The sequence below is a fragment of the Sus scrofa genome, chromosome 11 (assembly GCF_000003025.6).
Source record: "Sus scrofa isolate TJ Tabasco breed Duroc chromosome 11, Sscrofa11.1, whole genome shotgun sequence".
NCBI classification, from domain to species: domain Eukaryota; kingdom Metazoa; phylum Chordata; class Mammalia; order Artiodactyla; family Suidae; genus Sus; species Sus scrofa.
The window spans coordinates 77,463,318-77,485,340 of NC_010453.5; the positions used below are offsets into that span (position 1 = coordinate 77,463,318).

The 22,023-nt window shown below is 58.2% G+C and overlaps 1 protein-coding gene across 12 annotated transcripts in view; it reads left to right on the top strand.

Moving 5' to 3' along the window:
* The window catches only part of ARHGEF7 (Rho guanine nucleotide exchange factor 7), a 103,650-nt gene that overhangs the window by 35,966 nt on the left and 45,661 nt on the right, over positions 1-22,023 (top strand). For 7 of the 12 annotated variants that reach the window (XM_021065922.1, XM_021065925.1, XM_021065924.1 and 4 more), the window contains 3 exons: positions 11,855-11,939; positions 15,126-15,256; positions 21,372-21,573. In XM_021065922.1, coding sequence (XP_020921581.1) covers positions 11,855-11,939; positions 15,126-15,256; positions 21,372-21,573 — 418 coding nt within the window. Of the gene's footprint in view, positions 1-9,708; positions 10,034-11,854; positions 11,940-14,907; positions 14,979-15,125; positions 15,257-21,371; positions 21,574-22,023 lie in introns of those variants that run through there. The other 5 variants (XM_021065930.1, XM_021065934.1, XM_021065926.1 and 2 more) reach the window with 5 other exon arrangements.

The window sequence follows — 22,023 nt, forward strand, 5'->3', positions numbered from 1 at the left end:
CCTCCACAAGACAGGACGGATGCTCCGTGCAGCCACTTTTTCCCTCCCTCCGGCCTGTGGGCTGATGGGTCAGCAGCATCCAGAGCTTTCTCCGACCCTTCCACAGGGACAGGAGATGGCCCGGGCCGCATGGCGGGGGGCGAGGGCAGCCCGGACAGGGCGGGCATCTGTGCATCAGAGAAAGCTGTGTGCCCTCTTCCCGCCCTGTCCCAACATGTGCTTTCTCCTGTTGCAGACTGTCGCAGCCGGGGTGCTTTGCCGTCAGCTCAGCTGCGGTTGCCTGCTGCCTCCCGCACGGGCTGTGTGCGGCTCGCCTGTGTGCTGGGCTGCTTGGGTTGGCTCTGCTGGCTGCACGGCCTCTCACTGGCCTCAGGTGCATCGTCACTGGCCTGGAGTTGGGTCTCTGTGTGTGAAACATGCGTCGTCTTGAGTATATAAGGTCGCAGGTGCGTGTGCCATGCTGGCCAGATGGTCGGCCCAGTGCATGACTGAGGGTCCATGCGCTTGTTTTCCGGGAAGGCCTCGGGAGCGGTGAAGCGGTGTCGGCTGTGATGCACAAGCGGGAGTGTGTGAAGCTGGGGTCAGGTGCACGTGTGGCCCTCAGAGTCCTGAGGTGCTGTGACTGCCTGGTTCTCTGGCCATGGGACATTCTAGGACTTGGGGTCCTGCCATTTGATCTCATTTCCCTCTTCCGATTCCTATTTCCCACCCTTTTAAGTCTAGTAAAATGGATTTCTCTGAATATCTTTTTACTTGTCACTTTTCTGTTTTCATTTAAAAACAAATCCAGACAACCCCCATTGGTCTTGCAGGAAGGGAACCCCGTTTTCCTGACAGGCATTTCCCCATTGGTTTTGCAGGAAGGCGAAGGCCCCTGCTTTTCTTCTTGCCCTAAAACAGCTTGTGTCCCTGAGGAGTTCCTTTTAGGCTTGGGAACGAGCGAGAGGAGAGGTTCCCAGTTCGTAATTACAAAGCAAAACAAGTCCCGAGGCCTTTCGGGCCATATTTAGATGTGAAAACTGCATTCGGTATGTTTGGAAAGGAACTGTCCAGCCAGAATATGCATGTGCTGACCTAATGTCTGCGGGTGTGTATTGGGTATTTTCTCTGGCAGTTTAGAGGAACCGCCTGGTCCTCGAATTGAGACGGGACATGGTCTTGCTTCCTGCCACCCACTGGCATCTTCCCTTCGCTCTGAGGCTGTTGAGGTGCCTGCCCGTGCCCCTGAGGGAAGCTTACACTCACCTTTGCTCTGTAAATGGAACAGGGAAGCTTGGATGAAGCACCTCTGTGTATAACACGGTTTACTGAATATTTTAAACCTGTTCTGGGACCACCTGCCCGGAAAGATTCCTTTCAAGATGTTACGGCTGGTTGACATGGTGCTTGGTCACCCAAGACCTCGGATGGAGGACTTGAGGTTACTGTTGCCTGGCGTCTGCTAACACTGTATCCTTCCCGCAGCCCAGGGATTGAGGAGGCACTTCTCCTTTGGAGTCTTACTGTTTCAGGAGTACGTTTGGTAGGGCTTTAGTTGCCGTGGGGGGGATTCCTCTGATGAATCTGGGCAGAGTCTCTTAGAAACCTTCTGGAAAGGAGTCACGGTTCTGAACGCCCTGAAGAACATTCGCAACTCAGAGGAAGAGGGCAGAATGTCGGCACTAACAGGATTTGGAAGACGTCGCTTCCAGCCTCATGGATGCCTTTGAGGGTTCAGGACTTCAGTGGAGGGATTAATTACAGACGTGGTGGAAACAGCAGGAGAACCAGAATTAGACGTGGAACCCGAAGCTGGGGACTGAACTGCTGAAATCTCATGGTAAAACTTGAGCAGATGAGGAGTCGCTTCTCACGGATGAGCCCCAAAATTGCTTTCTTGAGATGGAATCTGCTCTTGGTGAAGATGCTGTGGAGGTTATTGAAGTGACAGCAGAGAACGCAGACCATGACAGACTTCGTTCACAAAGCAGGGACAGGACGTGAGAGGATCGACCGCAGTTTTGACCCGAGTTCTGCTGAGGGTCAAATGCCTTCAGACGGCACCGAATGTGACAGAGGCCCGTGAAGGCGGCGCCCGTGGATGCGGCAGACGTGGTTCTTGTCCTGTTTTAAGAAACTGGCCCAGCCGCCCCCGCCTTCAGCAAACACCCCACCCCCGCCGCCGCCCAGAAAGGTCGGCAGCCGTGGGCATGGAGGCGGGACCCTCGGCCCCCAGAGGAGATTCTGACTTGCTGAAACCTTGGCTGATGGGCACCGTTTTTCTTGGCCGTGGAGTATTTTCAGATGAAGATGCGCACGTTGCTTTTCTTGGACGTGATGCTGTGTGCACACTCAGCAGCCAGCAGTTCACTGTAGACGTTTCACACACACTGGGAAACCAGAACACGTGTGGCTTTCATTAGTGTGATGCTCCCTTACTGCAGTGGTCTGGAACTGGACCTGCAGTGTCTCCAAGGTGTGCCTACAAGAGCCGGTCACGCTGTGCACCAGCAGCCTGAGAGCCGCTGCTGGCCGACTGGCCCCTAGGTGCCAAAGGAGCCACAGGGCGCCTTGTGCTGGAGACACGGCTGGGCCTGGTGCTCGGAGGAGCGGGGCGGAGAGCTTCCGCCCTGGGTCTGCTTCCTCATGCACACTGAGGCAGAGTTGGTGTTCGGATCCAGGTTTAGAGAGAGGCCTGAACGCCACGTTTAGAACTAAAGGCCAGCTGGAGGAAGCCGGCGGCGAGGCACTGCTGGAGAAGCGCTGTGAGACGCAGGAGGGTGGGCGCCTGGGCGATTGATTGGTCTTCTTAGGAACCATTTAATGGCATGTCTGCAATTCATGTATTTTGAGTGCTTCATGTGTTGACATAGATGTAAAAAATCTGACCCACGCGACTGAGGAGGGAATTTACTTAAGACTTGGGGCTTAATTGCAGAGCGTTAATTTTCGGCACTCTGCCCGCCACCGTTTTGGGTGTAATGCATAACTTAGCTAAAGCCATTCAGGATAATGAAGGCTTTAGAACTGGAAAATACAGGAATTAGAACCAGTGAATCATTAGCAACTTTGTTTAAAGCTTGAATAAATGCTGTCCTTGTTGCATTTGCTAATTGTTTAACTCCTAGTGGTGAATTTATTAAAAATTGAAGTTGCACAACTGTGTGGATTTTGTGTGTACTGGTTATGATGTACAATGCATTTTTTGGTCATAGATCCTGGCCAGAAGTTTGAAGAACATCAGACGGAGATGTTGGAAGGACCAGGAAAGACCAGGCAGCCCAGGAGATGGGACGTTTGTGCCCTGAGAGTTTGACGTTGTTCCACCTTTAGATTTGACGTCTCTCTGCCGGGAGCAGACCTGGGAACCTCCCTTCTTGTTTTCCAGCAGCTTGTTGGAGTCTTAGCTCGGACCCTGCCCCTGGGAGAGGAGAATCACCTCTTACCTGCCTGGGAGACTTTCTTGGGTGACTGCTGGGCCGTTCAGATGGCACGAGGTGTGGGACCCATGGACTGGAGCGTGCACTGGATGGACAGTGTTGTAAAAATTAAGTGTGTATTGCACTGTGAGTGGAGGACGGGGGTGTTTCCCCAGCGATGCTGGTCCGTCCACACAGGGTGCATGAGCACCTTCCCTGAGCCTTGTCCCGAGGCGGCACAGGCGCAGGTGTCTGCTGGAAGCCCTGCGGAGTGTTGGGTAGCACCTGCCGGCAGTACGCGGAACTGGGATTACAGGGCCGTGGCTGCAGCTCCTGCAGGAGGGACAGTGACGCGGGGTTGAGCCTCAGACAGGAGGAGACCCTGCGGTCGGCCGGGTGGGCAGACCCCTGGGCGGGCAGAGGGCCTGCCAGGCTTCCTGCTTGGCCCCCAGGCTTCTCGGGGTGGTTTGTGGAGTCGAACCACCAAAGCCCTAGGTGCGGTGAGTTGTCCTAAATAGGAATTAAAGGGGAATGGTGGCATTCGGGGTCCTGACTGCATAGGGGTTTGTGGTGACCCGGAACCTCGAGGGCAGAGTTCTGGTGCTTTCTTGGAGATCACAACAGGCTTGAAGGGAGGGACGCCTGTGCGGCGCTCAGATCTACCCGACCAGGTAGAGAGCTCAGGCCGGAGAGCAGGCCAGCGGTCACATTGTAGTCCCACCGTGTCCCTGCGCTCACGCTCGCAAGCGCATTAACTGGTACTGGGGTCGAAGTGAGTGCACAGTGTACATAGACTGGCAAGTAGACATTAAATGGAGAAAGGCACTAGATTTTATGGCATGCAAGTACTGGGCCTAGTTTTTTAAAAAAACAAACATGTTCTCAATGAAAATACTTGGTCATCAGCTTAATTTTTTGGCTTTATTTATTTGTAAATAAATGCAAATACTTTCTCGTTTCTCACCGTGACAGCTAATTCTTACAGTCTTGAAGCCAGCCGCCGGTTGCTGGCCCTCCAGCTCCCCCTGTCTGGCATCTGTTTCCTTTTCAGCGTCCGGGGCTTTTGGCTGCGCTGGGCGGGCGGGGCAGGGAGTGTGCCTGCTGCATCTCGTGTAGGGTGGCAGGTCACCGTCCCTCTGCTGTCTGCCGGGCGCTCGTTCTGGTTCCTCCTTGTGAATGGAGCCCGCTGGCTGGCCTGACCGCGGAGCTCGCGGGTGGCGGGAGGCTGGCCGGCTGCCCTCAGGTGCAGGTGCGGCCAGGGACAGGCCGGGAGCCGTGGGGACGGACCCCGGCCCCCATTTCCTCGCCCTCTACCCGAGGGGAGCGTTCAGGCTCTGAGGTGGAGTTGGAGCTCTTGGGTTTCACTCGGGTACAGTTGTCCCTCCTGTTCTCTCCGGGCCGGTTCTGTGGGCCTGGCAGCACCTCGTTTGTCACTTAGGCCAGGAAGCCAGCACAGGCAGCGGACTTTGCCTGAGTGCTTGGCGTCTCCTGGAGGACGTGCTGTGCCCTGTGGTTCCCTGGGGCTGGCGGGCCCTCCACGGGGCTGCCCGGGCTCCTTCCCAGGGCTGTCGAGAGCACCTCCTGGTCATGAGGCCCCAGGAATCCCGAGCCTCCGCCGCGGTGCTCGTGGGCCCCTGCTCCCGCCTGGCACTGCAGTGGATTCGTTCTTCAGGACTGTCTTTCCACGCTGCCCCTCCTGTCATTTCAGCAGGATCAGGGGAGGGATGGCAGGCGACATGTCTGCATTTTATCGTCGTGAAGCCTTCTCAAAGTTTGAGTTTGTAACCACTTGGTTTGAGTGTGAAAATTCACGCGATGTACTCGTCGAAACGTCGGCACCGTGACTGATGGTCAGCATCTGCCCAGATCCCTCCTCGGTCTGGTGCCCGTGTGGCTGCTTTTGAAGGGCCCGTCTCACTGTCCCTGGGAGACGGGACCAGGAGGCTGTCACAGGCCGGTGGGGTGCTGCATCTGTGCTGGGTGTGTCTGCGAACCAGCCCTGCTCCTCCGGCGCTGCCCCCTGACCCCTGTGTGGCGGGGGGAGCAGCAGTGACTGCTCGGACTCAATCCTTTGTCATCTGGAACCTGTCACGCTGTCCTTTGCAGCCTTGTTTGGCTGTTTGTGAATTAGGTTGGCACAAGGTCTGCGCAGGGCCCCCGCGGCCTCAGCAGGTGCTTCATCCCTCTTCTTCCTGTCCTCATGGCGCTTTGGCGTCCCTGGCCAGATTTCTGTTTGGGGCAGTGGCTCCTTTACGGAGAAGGAAGGTCAGCGGCCCTTTCACTGTGTCAGCTGTCTTGCCCAGCTTCTCGGGACTTGGTTCTAATCCTCCACCCCCAGCCCTTCCTGGAAACTAACTAAAACTTGTCTTGTGTAGCTGGTCCCAGTCCTAGAATTTTGGCTGTTGATATAGTGGAAGCCACAAAATAGAATATAACTTAGCTGTCGTTTTAAACTGAGAGAAATTGGGGGCACACTGGGTGAAAGTGCTGTGTATTGATAGACTCCGTCGTCAAACTTTAATTTTATCCCTAGGGTGTGAGAGTAGGTGGGATTAAGTACCATGTCTGCAGAAGCCAAGAGAGTGAAAATTCCCTGCTGGCTCTGGTTCCCATCCCCCAGCCACGTGGACCATTTGCATTAAGCTTAAATAGCACAACTTACTTAAGATTCATTTTTACTCATCTAGTTCTAAAATCACACATTCCATTTGACACCGTGGTAGGACAAGATTGTATTTTTAAACTGAGAGCCGCACTCCAGAACTCTGCCTAAGGCAACCATTTCGTGTGCAAAAATAGCTTCTTCGTAACCTCCTCGGAGAAGCCGACCTGGCCCCTTGCATTCGGAGTGGCGTTAAGGCTGCGCGTTGAGAAAGCGCCGTGGGGCCTCGTTGCTGTAGGGCCTCTCCATCGGTCCTGGGGTGGTGGGAAGAGGACGTCGCGCACGCCTGGCCTTTTCTCTTTGGGTGCGTTGAGGGGCGTCACCAGCCGGGGATGACATTTAGGGCGAACATCTGCTTTTGTCGCGTGGGTGGGGGGGTGGGGGGTGGCTCGGCTGTGGTGGGGGTGGCGTGAAGGCTGTTGCAGCGGAGCGGGTTCCTTCGCGTCGTCTTACTGGTCCCGCTGGTCTGCACGGGCCTGGGCCTGGGCTGCCCTGCCCCCAGCACCGCGTCCCGCGCTTGTGAGCTCGGCCAGAGGCTTTTGCGTGCTGTCGCCTGGGCCTTGTCCACGTCCGCTTGCTGTGCTGCCTCTCTGGCCATGTGGTCACGACTCAGGCAGGCCAGGAGCAGCTGAGGTGGTGGTGGCCTTGGTGGCTGGGGCCGGGGGCTGGCAGTTGTGTGGCCTTATGGGGAAGGACATCCTTGAACCTTCAGCCCACACTGCGGAGAGTAGAGTCGAGAGATGGCCTGAAGCTCCTGTCGCCGGGCTGGTGGTTCTTGCCTTTCTTCTTTCACAGCGGCACCCGAGGCCTGCGGAAGTTCCCGGGCCAGGCGCCGAACCCAGCTGCAGCTGCAGCAAGGCCGGATCCTGCAGCCCTGCACCGGGCCAGGCCCTAACCCGGGCCTCCACAGCGACCCGAGTCACCGCTGGCCCAGTCTTAACGCACAGGCCACAGCGGGACCCTCGGTCTTGCCGCCCCTGACCCGACAGCCCCGCGAGCCAGTCCTGTCCTCTTTTCTTTGAGCCAGTTTGAGGGGGGTTCACTTGGACGACTCCTGACTCACAGGGCCTTTGTTACTTGAAGTGCAACACGGTCTGTTTTGCGACGTAGCCTTTGCTTTTCCGCTTGCTTATGTGGAAGAGACGGTTGATTTCCAGCACCGTCCGTGACTTTGGAAGCCGAGGCGAAGCAGACTCAGTGATGTGTCGGATCTAAGGGTTGGCGTCTTCCCGTTGCCTTTGGCGGCCGACACCGTAGGCTTGTCCTGCCCGTCCTGTGTCCATCGCCGACACGGGGTTGCTCTGCTCTGAGCATCCTGTTTTATTTCGGATCCAGGCTGATGGAGCAGTGCCAGTGCGGGCCTTGCCGTTCTTACAGGGCAGACCAGAGAGGCTGGCTGAAACACCGGTGCTCAGGCTTCTGCTCGGGGCTGGCACACGTCGTCCTGTCCACTCTGTGGGGACCCCGGGAAGGCCTGGCGGCAGATGGGGGCGCACCGCACTCTCCCAGGGAGGGGACTTCTTGGAGGCTGCAGTGACCTGCGGTTAGACAGGGAGGCTGGACACGGGTGAACGTAAGCCTCTGATTGGTCAGCATCGGTCTGTTGTGTCTTTGAAGGCCCTTCATTTTACATCAGTGGTTGAAGCTTTCCTGAAAACCGCGGTGGTTCTTTCTGTCTTTCCTTTTGGCTGCCCCGCAGCATGTGGGGTTCTCTGGCCAGGGATCAGATCTGAGCTGTATTTGCATCAGATGCTTTTAACCCACTGTGGGCTCAGACCTGTGTCCTGGCGCTGCAGAGATGCCACCAATACCGCTGTGCCCAGTGGGAGCTCCCGAGGTGGTTATTTCTGCTAAAACACAGTCCTCTTTCTTCTGGCTAGAGGTTTGCACGTTGGAGAGCTTGGCACAGGCATGCACCCGCGGGCACCGTGACGGCATCGCCCTGCCAGGTGGGTGCTGGTGCTGGTTGGCGGATGTGACAGCCTCATGTTCCTTTGCAGGAAGGTGAGCCCTGCTTATTCCACGTGTCAGTTCGGGAACAGAACCTGACGTTAAATCTTAATAAGGACCAGGTCAGGGAGGATCTTTTAGCAGGCCGCTTGGTGGTCCTGCTTAGCCCTTCTAGAGATGTGTCACTGGCAGTGTGTTCTGGGGTCAGTGGTCAGACTGTTGGGTGCTTTGAGGACCTAGTTTCTCTGGCCTCTGCCGGCCGGATGGGAGGCATGCTAGGCAGGCGAAGCTGCTGCCGCCTCTCGTGTGGCCACCAGCAGGGTGGGCGGTTGCTAGAAGCCCCTTTGCATGATTGCAGCGGGGCCCTGGATGGAGAGCATCCGTCAGATTTAACTTGTTTTCCTTCCTGTGGCCAGGAGGCCGCCCCTTCTGCGGTGGCCTAGAAAGGGCTTGGGTGGTGGCCCTCTTGAGCAGCGCCCCCTGCTGTCTGTGCCCGCCCCACACGGGCCTCGCTGGCCACGGGGTGGACTGGCGATCGTGCCCCGTGCAGTCGGTCCCGAGTCCCACTATTCATTTTTGAACCTCGCATGGGGCTGCTTCTTGCCATCGTCATTGTCGTCCTCATTCCCATCTGTGGCCGGGACGCCCCGGGCCAGAGGGCTTCAGTGAGCTGGGTAGGGCTGTGCCTCTGGGGTGGCCTTGGAGTTCAGGGCTGTCTGCCTCCTTCCCGCACGGCACGACCGCCCCCCCACCCCCCGAAGGCCGTGACCGCGGAGGCAACGTCTAGAGCTTTTCTGTCCCGCTTTACCCTCCGGGTCGCTTCCGTCCTGGCTTACGTGTGCCGTGGTATTTGCTGTATTTCGTTATGTGCTGTTGTTTCTTTTTTTTTTTTTTTTTTGTCTTTTTTTTGCTATTTCTTGGGCCGCTCCCGCGGCATATGGAGGTTCCCAGGCTAGGGGTCTAATCGGAGCTGTAGTCTCCGGCCTACGCCAGAGCCACAGCAACGTGGGATCCGAGCCGCATCTGCAACCTACACCACAGCTCACGGCAACACTGGATCGTTAACCCACTGAGCAAGCGCAGGGACCGAACCTGCAACCTCATGGTTCCTAGTCGGATTCGTTAACCACTGCGCCACGACGGGAACTCCAGTGCTGTTGTTTCTATCGAAAGTAAAATATTGAAATGAAGCCGATACATTTCCTATTACAGGTTGTTTTGGTGGAGAATGGCAGAAGTTTGAGAATGCTGGGTGATTCTCCTCACCTTCAACCGAGTGTGAATGGGGTGCGTTTTTGGTGATAGACTTTGCCGATCGGATGGGATCCGGGTTCCCGCCTCTCTGTGCTCGGAAGGGGTGGTCGTGGGTGCGAGGCGTGAGCCTGGGGGAGGGGCTTGTGCACTGCCGTCTCTCAGGGCTGCCCTCAGCCTCGCTGCTTGGCGGAGTGTAGCCCGCTGGTCCTTCCTTTGAGATTCCAACCGGCTGGTTTGGGTCTCGGGTCTCTGAAGTCCCGGGTCTGAGCAGGTGCGGCTCCTCCTGGAACCACGTGAGGCGAGGCGGGGCAATGGAGGCGAGGGCGCTGCCTGCTGGCGGTGGCAGGTCCCAGGTCCCAGGCCCCGCGTCCCGGGGACAGTGTGCCCTGTTAAGGAGACTTTGCAGCCTTTGTCTGCACCCGAAGGTTTTTCTGTTTTTGCTTCTTGTTAAGTAGAACCCACTTCGGAAGTAGTCTGTTCTCTTTCTCTAGAGAGGCGCTTTAGTCAGAGCATTTTATTGACTCAGAATATGTGTTTTTCCCCTCCCGGTCTCATCTCACTGTGAGTTTCCTGTTGAGAAGTGAGGTGTGTGTGTGAATTTACTTAAATTCCGACGTCATGGTGGAGCCCATTGGTGGCCATTTCAGCCAACCAGACGCTTCCTGGTATCCACGTAAGAAAGATATATAGCTCTGGAATAACAGGAAACTTGGGTTTTCAGCATCCTGTTTTTCTGGGGTTTGTGACTCTCTGCCTCACCACGATGAAGGTCAGTCGATGCTTTTATGTACATTTCTTTGTGCAGGATACTGCAACTTGAATTTTCCGAGCTCTGGAATTGGAACCTGAGCTGAAAGGCACGCAGACCGCTGCCTCCCGCATCTTATAGGAGAGGGCACTTTTCCATTCTGCGTGGAAGGCAGCTGAGGCCTGTCGCAGGTCAGCTCTGATAAAAGAGCATCCAGCCCGTTAGCAAGTGTCGCCTTGGAGCTGGTTTTAAATCGCAGACGTCAGAACGCACGAGCTGCCGTCTGTGTTACAGGGTGACTCTAGAGACTGTTCTCCGGGGCGTCTGTGTTCGCAGGCAGCGTCTGGCCTCACCCCTCGAGGACTGAGTGCGAGGCGGGGGCTCGGGCCCCTGGGCTCCCGCCTCTGCCTTCGCGGCCCCTCTCTGGACTGGGGTTCGATGGCCTCCTTGTGGAGGTGGCTTTTCAGCACCTGGATTTTCTTTCTTTTGCGCGTGTGTAGACAGACTGCCTCGGGATGGTCTTGACTCATCTCTCAGGTTAGGACAGTGAACTGGAGACTCGGCGACTTCAGACCTGGACGGCTCTTCCCGGCTGCTCTCCGTGTGGCTGTCCTCACGGTGGTGGCTGTCAGCACGCGAGTGGGTGGCTGGATGGAGTGGCCATTTACCCCCAGCCTGCATTTCCTCTCACTGCGTGCTGGCCTTTGGCTGCTTGTGGGTGTCGGGAAGCTGCTGGTATGGTTGTCACAGTCCAGGGTGCCACCCGCACAGGGAACTGACGTTGTGGCCGTGAATGAGCTGGGAGTCCATTGGGGGGCAGGGGTTGATGAGTAAGAGGCGGCTGGGCTGGGGCTGGGGGGCGGGGTGGGGGGAGGCGGGAGGCAGGAAGCCCGGGTTCCTGGCAGGATGTGAGTTGGAGGAATCACCGAATGGGGGCGGTGGTGGCAGGCGGCCTGGGGAGGAAGGCATTCCTGGGGTGACTGTCACCGTGGTTCATTGCGGCCCCGGCAGGAACCCAGCGCAGTAGCACTGACGCACAGGAACCCGGTGCACACTCTGGCATCTGAGGACACCTTTCTGTTAACTGCCTCTGAGAGCATTTCTTCGTAATGTTTCTGGCACAGAGTTGTGGGTGACTTGACGGTTGAAGTCTCTGGGTGTTGCGGAGAGTTGTCCAATGAGCAAGACACGTAGCCTTCAGACAGGATTTTGGGGGGTGAGATGTGTTTAGCCTGGTACCTAGGCTGGCGGTGCTGTGTCCCTCAGCCCCTGGGGAGGGGCGGTGGGGAGGGCTTGGGGTGTGTGGGCCCTGACTGGTCACGTCCCAGTCTGGTCTTGAGGTGGCCACGGTCGCAGGAGATGTAGACTGGACAGCTCTGGTCTGGCCTCGGTGCTCTGCCCCAGGGTGGAGGTGCCCGAGGCTAGGGTTCCCCTTCTGCTCTCCTGTCCCTCTGATGTCTGCCTTTCCCTTTTGCTGCTGTCGGCATTGGTGTTGGCTGTGATTGGGCAGGAGACCTGCAGTCAGCCTGCCCTGCGGCTGCAGCCTCCGCCTAGGGAGAGGGGCCTTCCCCACAGAGGGCAGCGGTGCTCCGGGGACGAAGGAGGGCGGGCAGGATGGGCGGTGCTGCCCAGGAACTGGACGCAGGCCCGGGTCCTAGTGGCCCTGTGAGGGAATCTGCCCTGGCCTCCTGCCCACCTGGAAGACGAGCCCCAGGTATGCCGCATCCTTTGGGTCTCACCTGTGCCACCAGCTCGTCTTCCTCCTACGCGGCGGCGAGAACCTCGCTGTCCTGCCCCGAGCACGAGCCTCTGCTAATTCTGCTTGTTCACTTTGCCTTTCAGACGTTTGATGCAAACGATTTGTATCAGGGGCAGAATTTCAACAAGGTCCTCAGCTCCTTAGTGACTCTGAATAAAGTAACAGCAGGTAAGTCTCTTTTACTGAACTTGAGGGGAGGGAAGACAAAGGGGCAGAAACTGGCTCTTCTGTTAGGGAGGCAGAATGAACATGGCAGAGTTCAAAGAAGGGTGGCGTTCAGCTGTCGGTTGTCACTTTTGCCGCAGTATTCATCTCTCCGCGGTGAACAGAACCGTCCTCTTGGGCGCTGGGAGGCAGCGGTGCCTTCCCTCCGCAGCAGAGGTTTCTCCCGGAAATGCTGCAGAGAGGAAGCCCCGTGCTCTTGGCCGTGCCCCTGGGCTGTCCTGGAGCCAGGAGCACCTTGCTCTGGGTTCTTACTCTTACTGAGTCTCTGCTGATTAAAGCTCCTTTCCAGCAAGCAGGTCTGGAGGCTGTTTTTGCGGGGTGGCCAGTGGATTGGCCTCTGACGGACACACCTCCCTGGGCCAGGTTTCTGAGAGCCGAGGGCACGCGGGGCAGGTGGTCACGCCCCCTCGATGGACGGGGGCGCACGGAGGTGGGCGCCCAGGCCGCGATGGGGACCCAGGAGCTGTGTGCGCTCCTCGGAGGGGCCTCGCCTGCCCCCGAGCCCGAGAAGCTCGGTCTCGGGGGCTCTGTGGGTCCAAAAGAAGGAACTCGTGGCCCCTCTGTGTACAGACTGTTACCGCGGGTTTCAGGGGAGCTTAGACCATGAGGGTCTCTTAATCACAGAACTTAAGTTCGTCTTGTCCACGTCTCTTCTCATCTTCCTGCCTGCCCTCGAGTGGGGTGCACACACCTCCCTGTGTGGGGTTGGGGCTGCGGGGACCGTCCCCGGAGCTGGGAGGCCCATCTGGGCGCTGCCTTGCTGCCGCCCGCCGTCCTGGGCCCGGCTTTGCGTCGGGCTCCGTTCCCGTCGTTTGCCTTGGGCTTGAGGTTGGGGCTCAGGATCCTGAGGATTTCGAGGGCCCAGCCTTGGGGGACACACTCAGTTAGGGCCCAACCAGGCAGGTCTAGGGAGGTGTGGGGTCTAAACCCGGGGTGGGCAGAGGAGGGGGGCTGCGGGGGCGCCTCTAGGACAGACACTGGCACTCACAGTCGTCCTGCCACCTGACCAAGTCCTGGGCATTCTGTAAAGGTGGTTGGTTGGGCGGGGGTGCCGCCTTCTCCAGCCTGCGTGGTAAAGTGACAGCTTTAACGGGGACAGACCAGTGGTAAAGAAGAAGGCCGTTAGGTGCCAGCAAGTGTGACGCAGAGATAGAGGCGTTTACACTCGGTGACCGGATTTCATACGAGAAAAGCCACGTGGGGCACAGGGTGCAGCCGGGGCACGTCCTCACCACCCGGCCATCTGCGGAGTTGGACGCGGGCTGTGGCGCTGCTGTGCTCGCACTTGTGGGTTCGTCCGCACGGGGTGCCTGGACCCCACCCGAGATGCTGGGGGCAGCAGGTCTCCTCTGAGCCTGGATGCCAGTTAGAGAAGGGGTCGGGTGAGAGGAGGGAGCGACAGGGCGGCCTTGCGCAGGGCTCTGGTTCTCGGAACGCTCCGTGATGAGGTGGAAACGTTGCAGGTGACAGGTGACATGTGCAGGTGAGGCTGGGAGCTGTACCTCCCGGGCCCAGGCCATGTCGCTCTCACCCCCCCCCCCCCGCCGATGCAGAAGGATTTCTTCCGCGTTCTCGATTCCACCGGGCGCGCTGGGCATGGGGCGTGATGTGCTGGACTCGTCAAAGACCTGTTGCAAAGTCCTGAAGTGAACTTGGTCCTTTTCTCTTTGGCTTTTAAATAAAATGTTTAAGCCGTGTCAGGTAGAGAAGTTTTTGCTTTTGTATGTTTTAGCTCCTGCTCGATTTCAGCTCTAAGTGGCTGACTCGAGTGTATGACGGGGTGCCTGTTGCTCCTGGGGCCTGAGGGCCTTCTCGAGTCCCTCCACTCCTGACACTTAAGGGAAGCCACCTGTGTTCCCCGGGCCAGCGGACACATCCTCAGCTTTTACTAGGACGGGGGAGACTGGTAGGAGGGAAGGCGGGCCTGGGGAGACTTGCCTTGTGCTCATCCATCCTGGACTCGGCAGGCAGCGCTGGGGCAGCGTCCGCAGGTGTCCTTTGGGAGCTGGTCTCTGCCTGTCATTGCCCGGCCTTGGGCACACTGTGGTAGAAGGCACCGCGGCTGTCGCTGCAGCACCACGCAGGGCCTGAGAATCGCAGGGCCTTGTGGAGCTGCCCTGGCGGGGATTCAAGACTGAGAAGTAGAGCTGGTTTGGGGGCAGCGTGGAGCAGGGAGGGAAGCCGAGGGCAGCGGCTGCTCTGCGCGGGAGGAGCCTGCTCAGCTCTGGGCCAGGCGGGGACTGCAGACCCCGCGGCCCGCGGCCCGGGTGGTTGACAACAGCTGGGAGTCCCAGGTTCCCTGGCGGCCCTCAGACTTTGAGGTGTGGGTAGCAAGGCAGAGTTTTATAAGGCACCGCCTGAGCTAGTCCAAACACATCTGCCAGAGAAAGGGGGCCCGGAGACCCCCAGTTTGAGGGGCTTTTTGTAGGAGCCCTCGTGTAGCTTTAGGAAATTGCTCAGCACATGCGCATCTCAGAACAGTGATGTCCCGAGGAAGCTCTCCTGGCCTCATTTTAAAAAAATCACACCACTTCTGCCAAGCAGGTTGCTGACCCGTCCATGCCGGCCGCCCGTCCCCGTTAGGGTTGCGTGTTCTCCTGAGGAGGCTCCAGAGGCAGACCTGAGCCTTGGGTGCCGTTGCCCCGGTCCTTGCAGCAGCTCAGTGCGGGAGGCAAGCGTGGCCGTCCTTGTGCTGAGCTGAGGCGGCGTCCTCAGAAGGGCTCTGGTGGCACAGTGCCCGGCTCCCTGACTGGTTTAGGCAAGACTCCTTTCCTTCTTTGCAAAGTCCCGCTTGCTGCTTATCGTGGGCAGTGCGGTCCCAGAGGGTCGGGGGCCAGGGACGTGGTGGGACATGCCTTGGGTGGCGACCTCCTGAGTAAGTGTGTAGGAGAGGCTTCGTTTTTTTTCCCAGGTGAAGGAGGAGTATTAAAAACAGCCACAAACGCTTTAAAGACTCATAGCATCTTGGCTCGCGAAGAGCAGGTAACTAGTTCCGTGCAGTTAATTTCTGGAAGGCGCCTGGGGCTGTGCAGGCGGGTCCGCGGCGGGGACCTGCCCCTGGTCTCCTGCGCGGGGCCGCCGGGCGGCGTGGGCGTCTCAGCCGCTCTCTTGACTGTGCCCCCCTTGCAGACATCGGCCTGGGGAGCGACTCCGTGTGTGCCCGGCCCTCGTCTCACCGCATCAAGTCTTTTGACTCCCTGGGATCCCAGCCTTCGCACGCTCGGACTTCAAAACTGTTCCAGGGCCAGTACCGCAGTTTGGTAAGTGGGCGGGTGGGTGCCTGAGACTGGAGTGTGTTGGGGAAGCGGGCGCGTGTCCGGAGGGATGCACCCGCCTCTCTGGCGGGTCCCCGGGGCGGGAGGGTGTCTGCCTTGGCTCCTTTCCTCAGGTCGGACGGTCGCCCGTCCTCCCCTTAGCCCCGCATCCCGCTTCATGACGGCGTGGATTTTGGAGCTTGTGTTTTAAGATGCGTGAGTCTTTATCTGGAGAGGTGCTTGAAAAGGCCGCTGGCACAGCGGCTTCTTACCTGCTCTGCACGCGTGCGCAGAGGGCGGGATCAGAACCCCATGTGCAGCACGTGGCTGATGCAGAACCTGCAGGCGGCTTGGGCTGCCCTCTGCCCTGAGCCGGGTGCCGCGGGCGGGCCCGCTGGGCTGAGCTGGGGCCCTTGAGGTGAACGGCACCCGAGCGTCTTCCTGCAGACGAAGTTCCTGGGCCGCCCGGAAATGAAGACGCGTCTGTGTGTCCGTCGGCGGGGGGCTGCGGAGGACGAGAGCGGGCTGCGCGCCCCCGCGGGGCGGGCGGCTCCTGGGGTCCGGAGCCGCTGGCGGCCTGGCCCGTAGCCTGACCGGCCGGTGCTGCCGAGGCTCCGTGCAGCGTCTTAGTGAGTTATGTTACGTGAGAGAAGCGGGGAGCTTGTAACGTCAGCCTGACGAGGGCCGTCCCTTTTCGAGTCCTGAGGGACCACGTTTCTGCTTTACCACAGAGGGAGTATCGAGCAGACACAGCTCGGACCCGGCGAGGCTGTGGCTGTGGTGCAGGCCGGCAGCTGCAGCTCTGAGTCGACCCCTAGCCTGGGAACTTGCATGTGCTGCAGGTGCAGCCCTAAAGAAAACAGCAAAAAATAAATTAAAAAATGAAAAAATAAATAAATTCCTCTTGCTCATCCAGCACCAATCTTATACTTACTATGATCTGTCTCCGCTCGCGGAAGCTTCACCCATCCCTCTACTTTGTGCTTGAAATTCTCCATAATTCAAAAATTCAGCTAAAAGGCGGCTTGTAGATGGTTGGACATGGGTTTTGTCATTAAATGAAGATCCCATTAAAGTCGATGTGGGCTTGGCAGTTGGGTGAGGCACTGCGGCCCGGAGCAAGGCTCTGCCCCTTAGGGGAGCCATGTCTGCGTGGCGGCTGCTGTGGGTCCCTGCTCGTGGGGACCTGGCGCCAGTGGCTGTGACCCCTCCTTGCTCTGTCCCAGGACGGACGTGCCGCCTCGTGACGGAGGCAGGGTTGAACCCGTGGTGCTCCGATTGCACCCGAGTGGGAGTTTGAACTTCTCTCTTGGGCTTGCCTGTTTCTTCCTGGTCCTTCCCTTCTTGGGGTGGTTTCTTTTTTTTTTCTGGTCCTGCCCGTGGCCTATGGAAGTTCCCAGAGGAGGGATCAAACCTGTGCCACAGCAGTGACCCAAACCGCTGTAGTGACAGTGCCAGGTCCTTAACCCCTTGTGCCGCTCGGGAGCTCCCGGGGTGGTTTCTTGGCACCCCCGTTCCGATGCCTGTGCTCGGTTGAGCTGGCGCGGTGGCCCTGAGCTCAGGGACGTGCCTCTCCCCAGCTTTCAGAGCCAAGTCAGCCTGGGAGCCCATGCTGTCCGCTGGGTCCTGCTTTCTCTCGTGTCCCTTCTTAGTCTCCACTGCGGTCAGCGGAGGCCTCTGGACTTCCTTGCCCTGGTCTGCCTTCAGCCCTGTCTGCGACTCCCACAGAGACTTGGCCCCTGACGTGGGAGTTCTCGCTCCTGTCGCCCTCCGTTTAGAGGAGACCTGACTCGGCCCTGGAAGAGTTTCTTCTCCTTGTGGCCTCTGCCTCTTGGGCCCGGGCGGCCGCAGGCCGCTGAGTAACCCAGAGGCATCCCGGAGGCAGGCAGGACGGCGTATCAGAGTGTGTCATACACGCTCCGGTTGAGTGTTTGCGGTTTCTCTGTAAGAGGAGCATGGAAGATACTGTGCTGCTTTAACTGCCCTGTTTCATCCGTTCTAAGACGTTGAGATTAAAAATTAGCGTGAAGGTAGCACGTGTCTTACTGTTGGAGGTGTGTCATAAATGACACTGTCGGTGGGATGTAGAGTCGGGGGCGCTGTCTGGCCTCTGGCCCCTTGTGTTTGACGAAATGCCGTGTAAGGAAACGGAAGCTTAGAGAAGTCAGGATGTTTACCAAGGTCCCGGGACGGGGCAGCAGTAACGGTTAGAGCAGGGATTGGGGCTCTCACTCCCCGCCAAGGGTTTCTCGTCCTGTGCCCGAGATTGGAGGTGCTGTTAGGGGACGGAGGAGAGGGTGGGGTTTGTGTGAAGATAACACTTGAGGATACCCTGGTTTTGGATTATTCGGATGCTTCAGGACAGTGGCTAAAATAAATGTGTGCTACAGTCACGGGGCCTGGGCACCGATGGGCCATGCCCGTCGGCCTGTTAGGGTCGCGGTGCCAGAGGACGGCGTACGGGCGCCCTGTCTGGGGGTCACTTCCTGGCCACTTTCCTGCCATCATGTACGTTACCGATGTGCTTCGAGGGCGGGGGATGGCTTGATTAATTTTTGGCCTCCACGCATTCCTGTGAAAGCTGCCCTGAGATCAGGAGACGGGACTCCACGGCCGTTGCCTTTGTGGCGTCTGCCGCCTGCATCTCTAACGGCGAGATGCACCCGGTGCCTTGGGCATTTGGCGTGAGCGGGATTCCACAGCACGGGCTTAGCACCTCGTGTTTCAGGAGGGCGTGGACGGCCCAGACGGATGACTGGCTGGAGTTTCAGGCGAGCTTTCAAAGAAGGGGAGGGAAGAATCCACAGTCAGTGATCGGCTGGTGACTGAATCAACCTCCAGCTTCGCGTGATGCAGCAGCAGCGCAGGGAGCGCCCCGTGGGGCTGAGCATGCGTCTGTGTCCTTGCCCTGCCTCTGCTACCTCTGTATGGCCTTCGGTGTGGTCGTGCCCACAGACAGGGTTTGTGGAGTCAAAGACTAAGGGGTCTGGACCGGCTGTCCCTGCCTTCCCCCCTCTCCTCGGATGCTCCCCACCCTGCCCTTCCTGTAGCGGGGTGTCTGCCCTCTGCCTTCCCTCCTCCACCACGTCCTGACCAGGGCACCGACGTGGGGGGCAGGCCGGCCGGCAGTGGGCTCCCGGGCAGGGCGACCCCAGGGGCTGCTCTGCGCCCTTGTTTGTTCCGTGTTGAGTTTTGATGCTGGATCTGTCACCGGATCGGCCCAGAAAGGAGGATGTATCGGAGACCAGGGTGGATGGTGGAGGGGGACGTGGCTTGCAGAAGAGAACCGACCCAGCCTGTGAGTGCGTCACGCTTCTCCCGACACGGGCCCGAGCTGTGGTCCAGCCACCCCGAGCCCGAGGGGGCAGAAGCCAGCCAGAGGGCTCGTGCCGCCTGTGGAGGAGAGTTCTGTATTGACTGTCCTGATTATTAAATGTTTAAGGTGTTGCGTAAATATTTAGTGCGTTAATTTGAATCATTCAGTAAGCCTTAGGATTTGTAATAGTGTGCAAAGACATGCATGAGTAGGTAAACATGCATGAAATAGTTTAGTAATTATATCAGCTCTTCTTTTTGATGTCCTGCCTGAGCAGTGTTTGTGCTTTATCATTTTATCTTTTTGTTTTTACCTAGTTTAAAGAAAATTTAAACTGGGTAATTCTCCAAGACTTGCTATTAGGAAAAAAAGATAAGAGACGACCATTTTTCTGTCGATTCTTTAGGTATTTGCATATGTGTCTTCAAATAAAATGCCTTCTGTAAAGCTTGTGTGTGTGTTTTTTGAAGTGTCATCACTGGCTTGCCCACCGAGGAAGTGGGGGACCAGGCTCTTCCTCTGCCCCCAGCTTTCACTTACCTGCGTGAGTGCTTCTGGGCCCCTCGCTTGTGGCTGAGCCCTGTCGTGGCCGTGTCAGGCGGCTGTTGGTACAGCACCCTCACAACCCGGAGTCTAGCGGGGCCACGGCAGGTCTGGGACTGTTCTTCCTTCCCAGCGACGTCTGTGGCCCGTTGCGTCTTCTCTGTCCCTTTTGTAGGTGGCAGTCCTGGCCTTTTGCCTTTTAGGAAAGAGTCTTCTTGGACATTCAGCGGGGCCGGAGATTTTGATTTCCTCTCCCTGGGGCATTGCCTTGGACCCTCTGGTCCACAGGAGGGTCCCTTGGTTGCCAGCCAGGCTGTGCCAGCTGCCGCCTTGGAGACGCCTTTCGTCACTGCCCTGCAGACTCCCTCTTCCCTGGGTCAGTCTCCTGCGCTGCTTTTGCTGTTGTCCTCGTGTTTTTCTTGGTTCCTCTCCCTGCTGTGAAGGGGACTCTCGTACACTAACTTCTCGTGCAGGGGCGGATCAGGGTTTGCGGGTCTGGCATGCCTGCAGCTGTCTTTTATTTTCTGAAGTTACGACGGGGCTTGGTCCAGATTTCTTCAGGCTTGTCCTGTTTGGGGCTCACTCAGCTTCTTGACTCTGTGTATTTGTGTCTTTTGTCACTTTGGGGACATAAGTGACATGGTTCAGCCGTATTTCTTAGACGCCTCTTTAGTGCTGCCCTCCTTCTCCTCTGAGACGTTGGCAGTTCCTATCTCAGGTCTTTGTCATTTTCCACAAGCCCCTGGGGCGCTTGTGCTTTTTCGCTCTGTCAGTTTGAGGAAATTTTGTAAGGTCTGTTTCATTTCTGAAATTGTCTGTTTTGTGCAGCTGTTTTGAGAGTGCTTCATCCCAGTGTTGCGATTTGCATCTTTACTCAGTCAGTCTCTGATCTCCTTGTTCTCGGAACGAGGGTCGTGTTGAGTCTGCTCTGGGCGCCTGGGCAGATGCTGGACCCTGCTTCTTCAGTCTTGCATCGTAGCAGGCAGAGCCCCCAGTGACTTGGTTTTGTGCAGCCTAGGTTGGAAGGCTGTGCTTCTAGTGACAGCTTAGTTTCCTTGCAGAGGTGCCTGGTCAGACTCATTGACCTGCTGTCCCCAGGGTTCCTGCTGGACCCCTGACACTGCTTCTGGGCAGGGGTCATGGAGATGCTGGGCCTGGCTCCTCCTGAGGGCAGCAGAGGGCAGGGGACGTCGATGTGGTGGATGGGGCTGCCTGCTGCCGCCTGGGGTGAGTGGACGCCAGACTCCATGCCTCATCTTTGCCAAGGTTGCTGGTGCTGACGGAGCACCAGTGCCTGGTGGGGCGCAGGACCCCCTCTCCGGTCCCCTGGGACACCTGGGTGCCGGCTGAGTGGCTCGTGTGCTGTCCCTGGGTATATGACTCTGCCCGCTGCCCTTTTCCCGTCCCCTTTGACCAGGAGGCTTTTCTTGGGGATTTTTTTTTGTTGACACCTGTTGGCAGTTCCAAGTGGCAGACCTCCAGCACCAGTCTTGGGTGGACGGAGAGGCAGAAATTCTAGCCCATCTCCCTTTCTCTTCCCACTTGTCAGAGATCTGCAGTTAGGGTAGGTCTCTGAGAAAGATGGTAGATGAAAATGAGGCACCGTTTCTTTCCATCAACTTGGCGAAAATAAAGATGGTTGGTTGGCAGTGTCCAGCCTTAGCGTCTGGAGCAGTGGGAACCCTTAGCGCTGGCGGGAACATCGCCTCGTGCGGGTCGGTAGGTGCTTTTCAGAGGGGAACTTGGAAATGGGTGTTAAGATCTAAAATGTGGCATCCATGTCCTCTGGCTGAATTTAACGCATCAGCTTATTTACAGGTATCTTCAAAGAGCGATGTGCAGACAGTCCTAACGCAGCCTTGTTTGGCGGTAGAAAAATGGTGGGCACAGCCTTCAGTCTCGTAGCGGAGAATTGGTTTAGTGCCTGTGGCAGTGCTGTCCCGTGAAGTGTGGCGCAGCTGGTTAAGACTGAAGTCGCCAGGTCTGCTGGAAAAATGACCCCGTGCAGGAAGTTGTTGCCGATGGTGGGGAGGTGTGTGTAGCGCGATATTCTGTATGAGCGTATGTGACAGCGTGTCTGTGTTTGTGCGGACACAGCACTGGCAGGAACGAGACCGCTCTAGCTGAGGGGCGGGCCGCCTCCGGGCCTGGGGCCGGGCCGGGGGTGGTGGCGCCCAGCGGGCGGAGCCTTCGCGGCGTGGGGTCCGGGGGGGCGGCGTGGCCACCTTCCTCACGCGGCGTCCCCCCTTCTCGCCCTCGTAGGACATGAGCGATAACAGCAGCAGTCAGCTGGTGGTGCGAGCCAAGTTCAACTTCCAGCAGACCAACGAGGACGAGCTCTCCTTCGCCCGAGGGGACGTCATCCACGTCACGCGAGTGGAGGAGGGCGGCTGGTGGGAGGGCACGCTCGACGGCAGGACCGGCTGGTTCCCCAGCAACTACGTGCGCGAGGTCAAGCCCAGCGGTAGGCGGCCGGCAGGGGCGCTCTCGGGCTGGAGGTCGGCCCAGCGGTAGGCGGCCGGCAGGGGGCGCTCTCGGGCTGGGCGGGCCCTTCCTCTCCGGATCTTTCTGTCCGGAGGTGGCGCGGGGGAGAGGGCCCCGCGGCCACAGGCGAGCCTCTTCCTCGGTCCACGTGAGCCGTTTCTGGCGGAGCCTCCCTCTGCTGCCTTCCGTCCTCGAGGAGCATTTCATCTCAGTGGCGCCCCTTCCGTAGGAGGCGGGCACGGGCCCCTTTCACGGCGGGTGTCCGGCCTTGGAGGTGGCCCTCTCATGCCAGTGTCTTTCATTTTTTACGTGGGGCTGTTGCCAGGCATGTGCTGTTGAGTAGTTCCCGTGGTTTCCTTTGCCCCGATGCTCGTATTTTATTTTATTTTGGCCTTGTTGTCTTGTCTAGGGCCGTAGCACATGGAGGTTC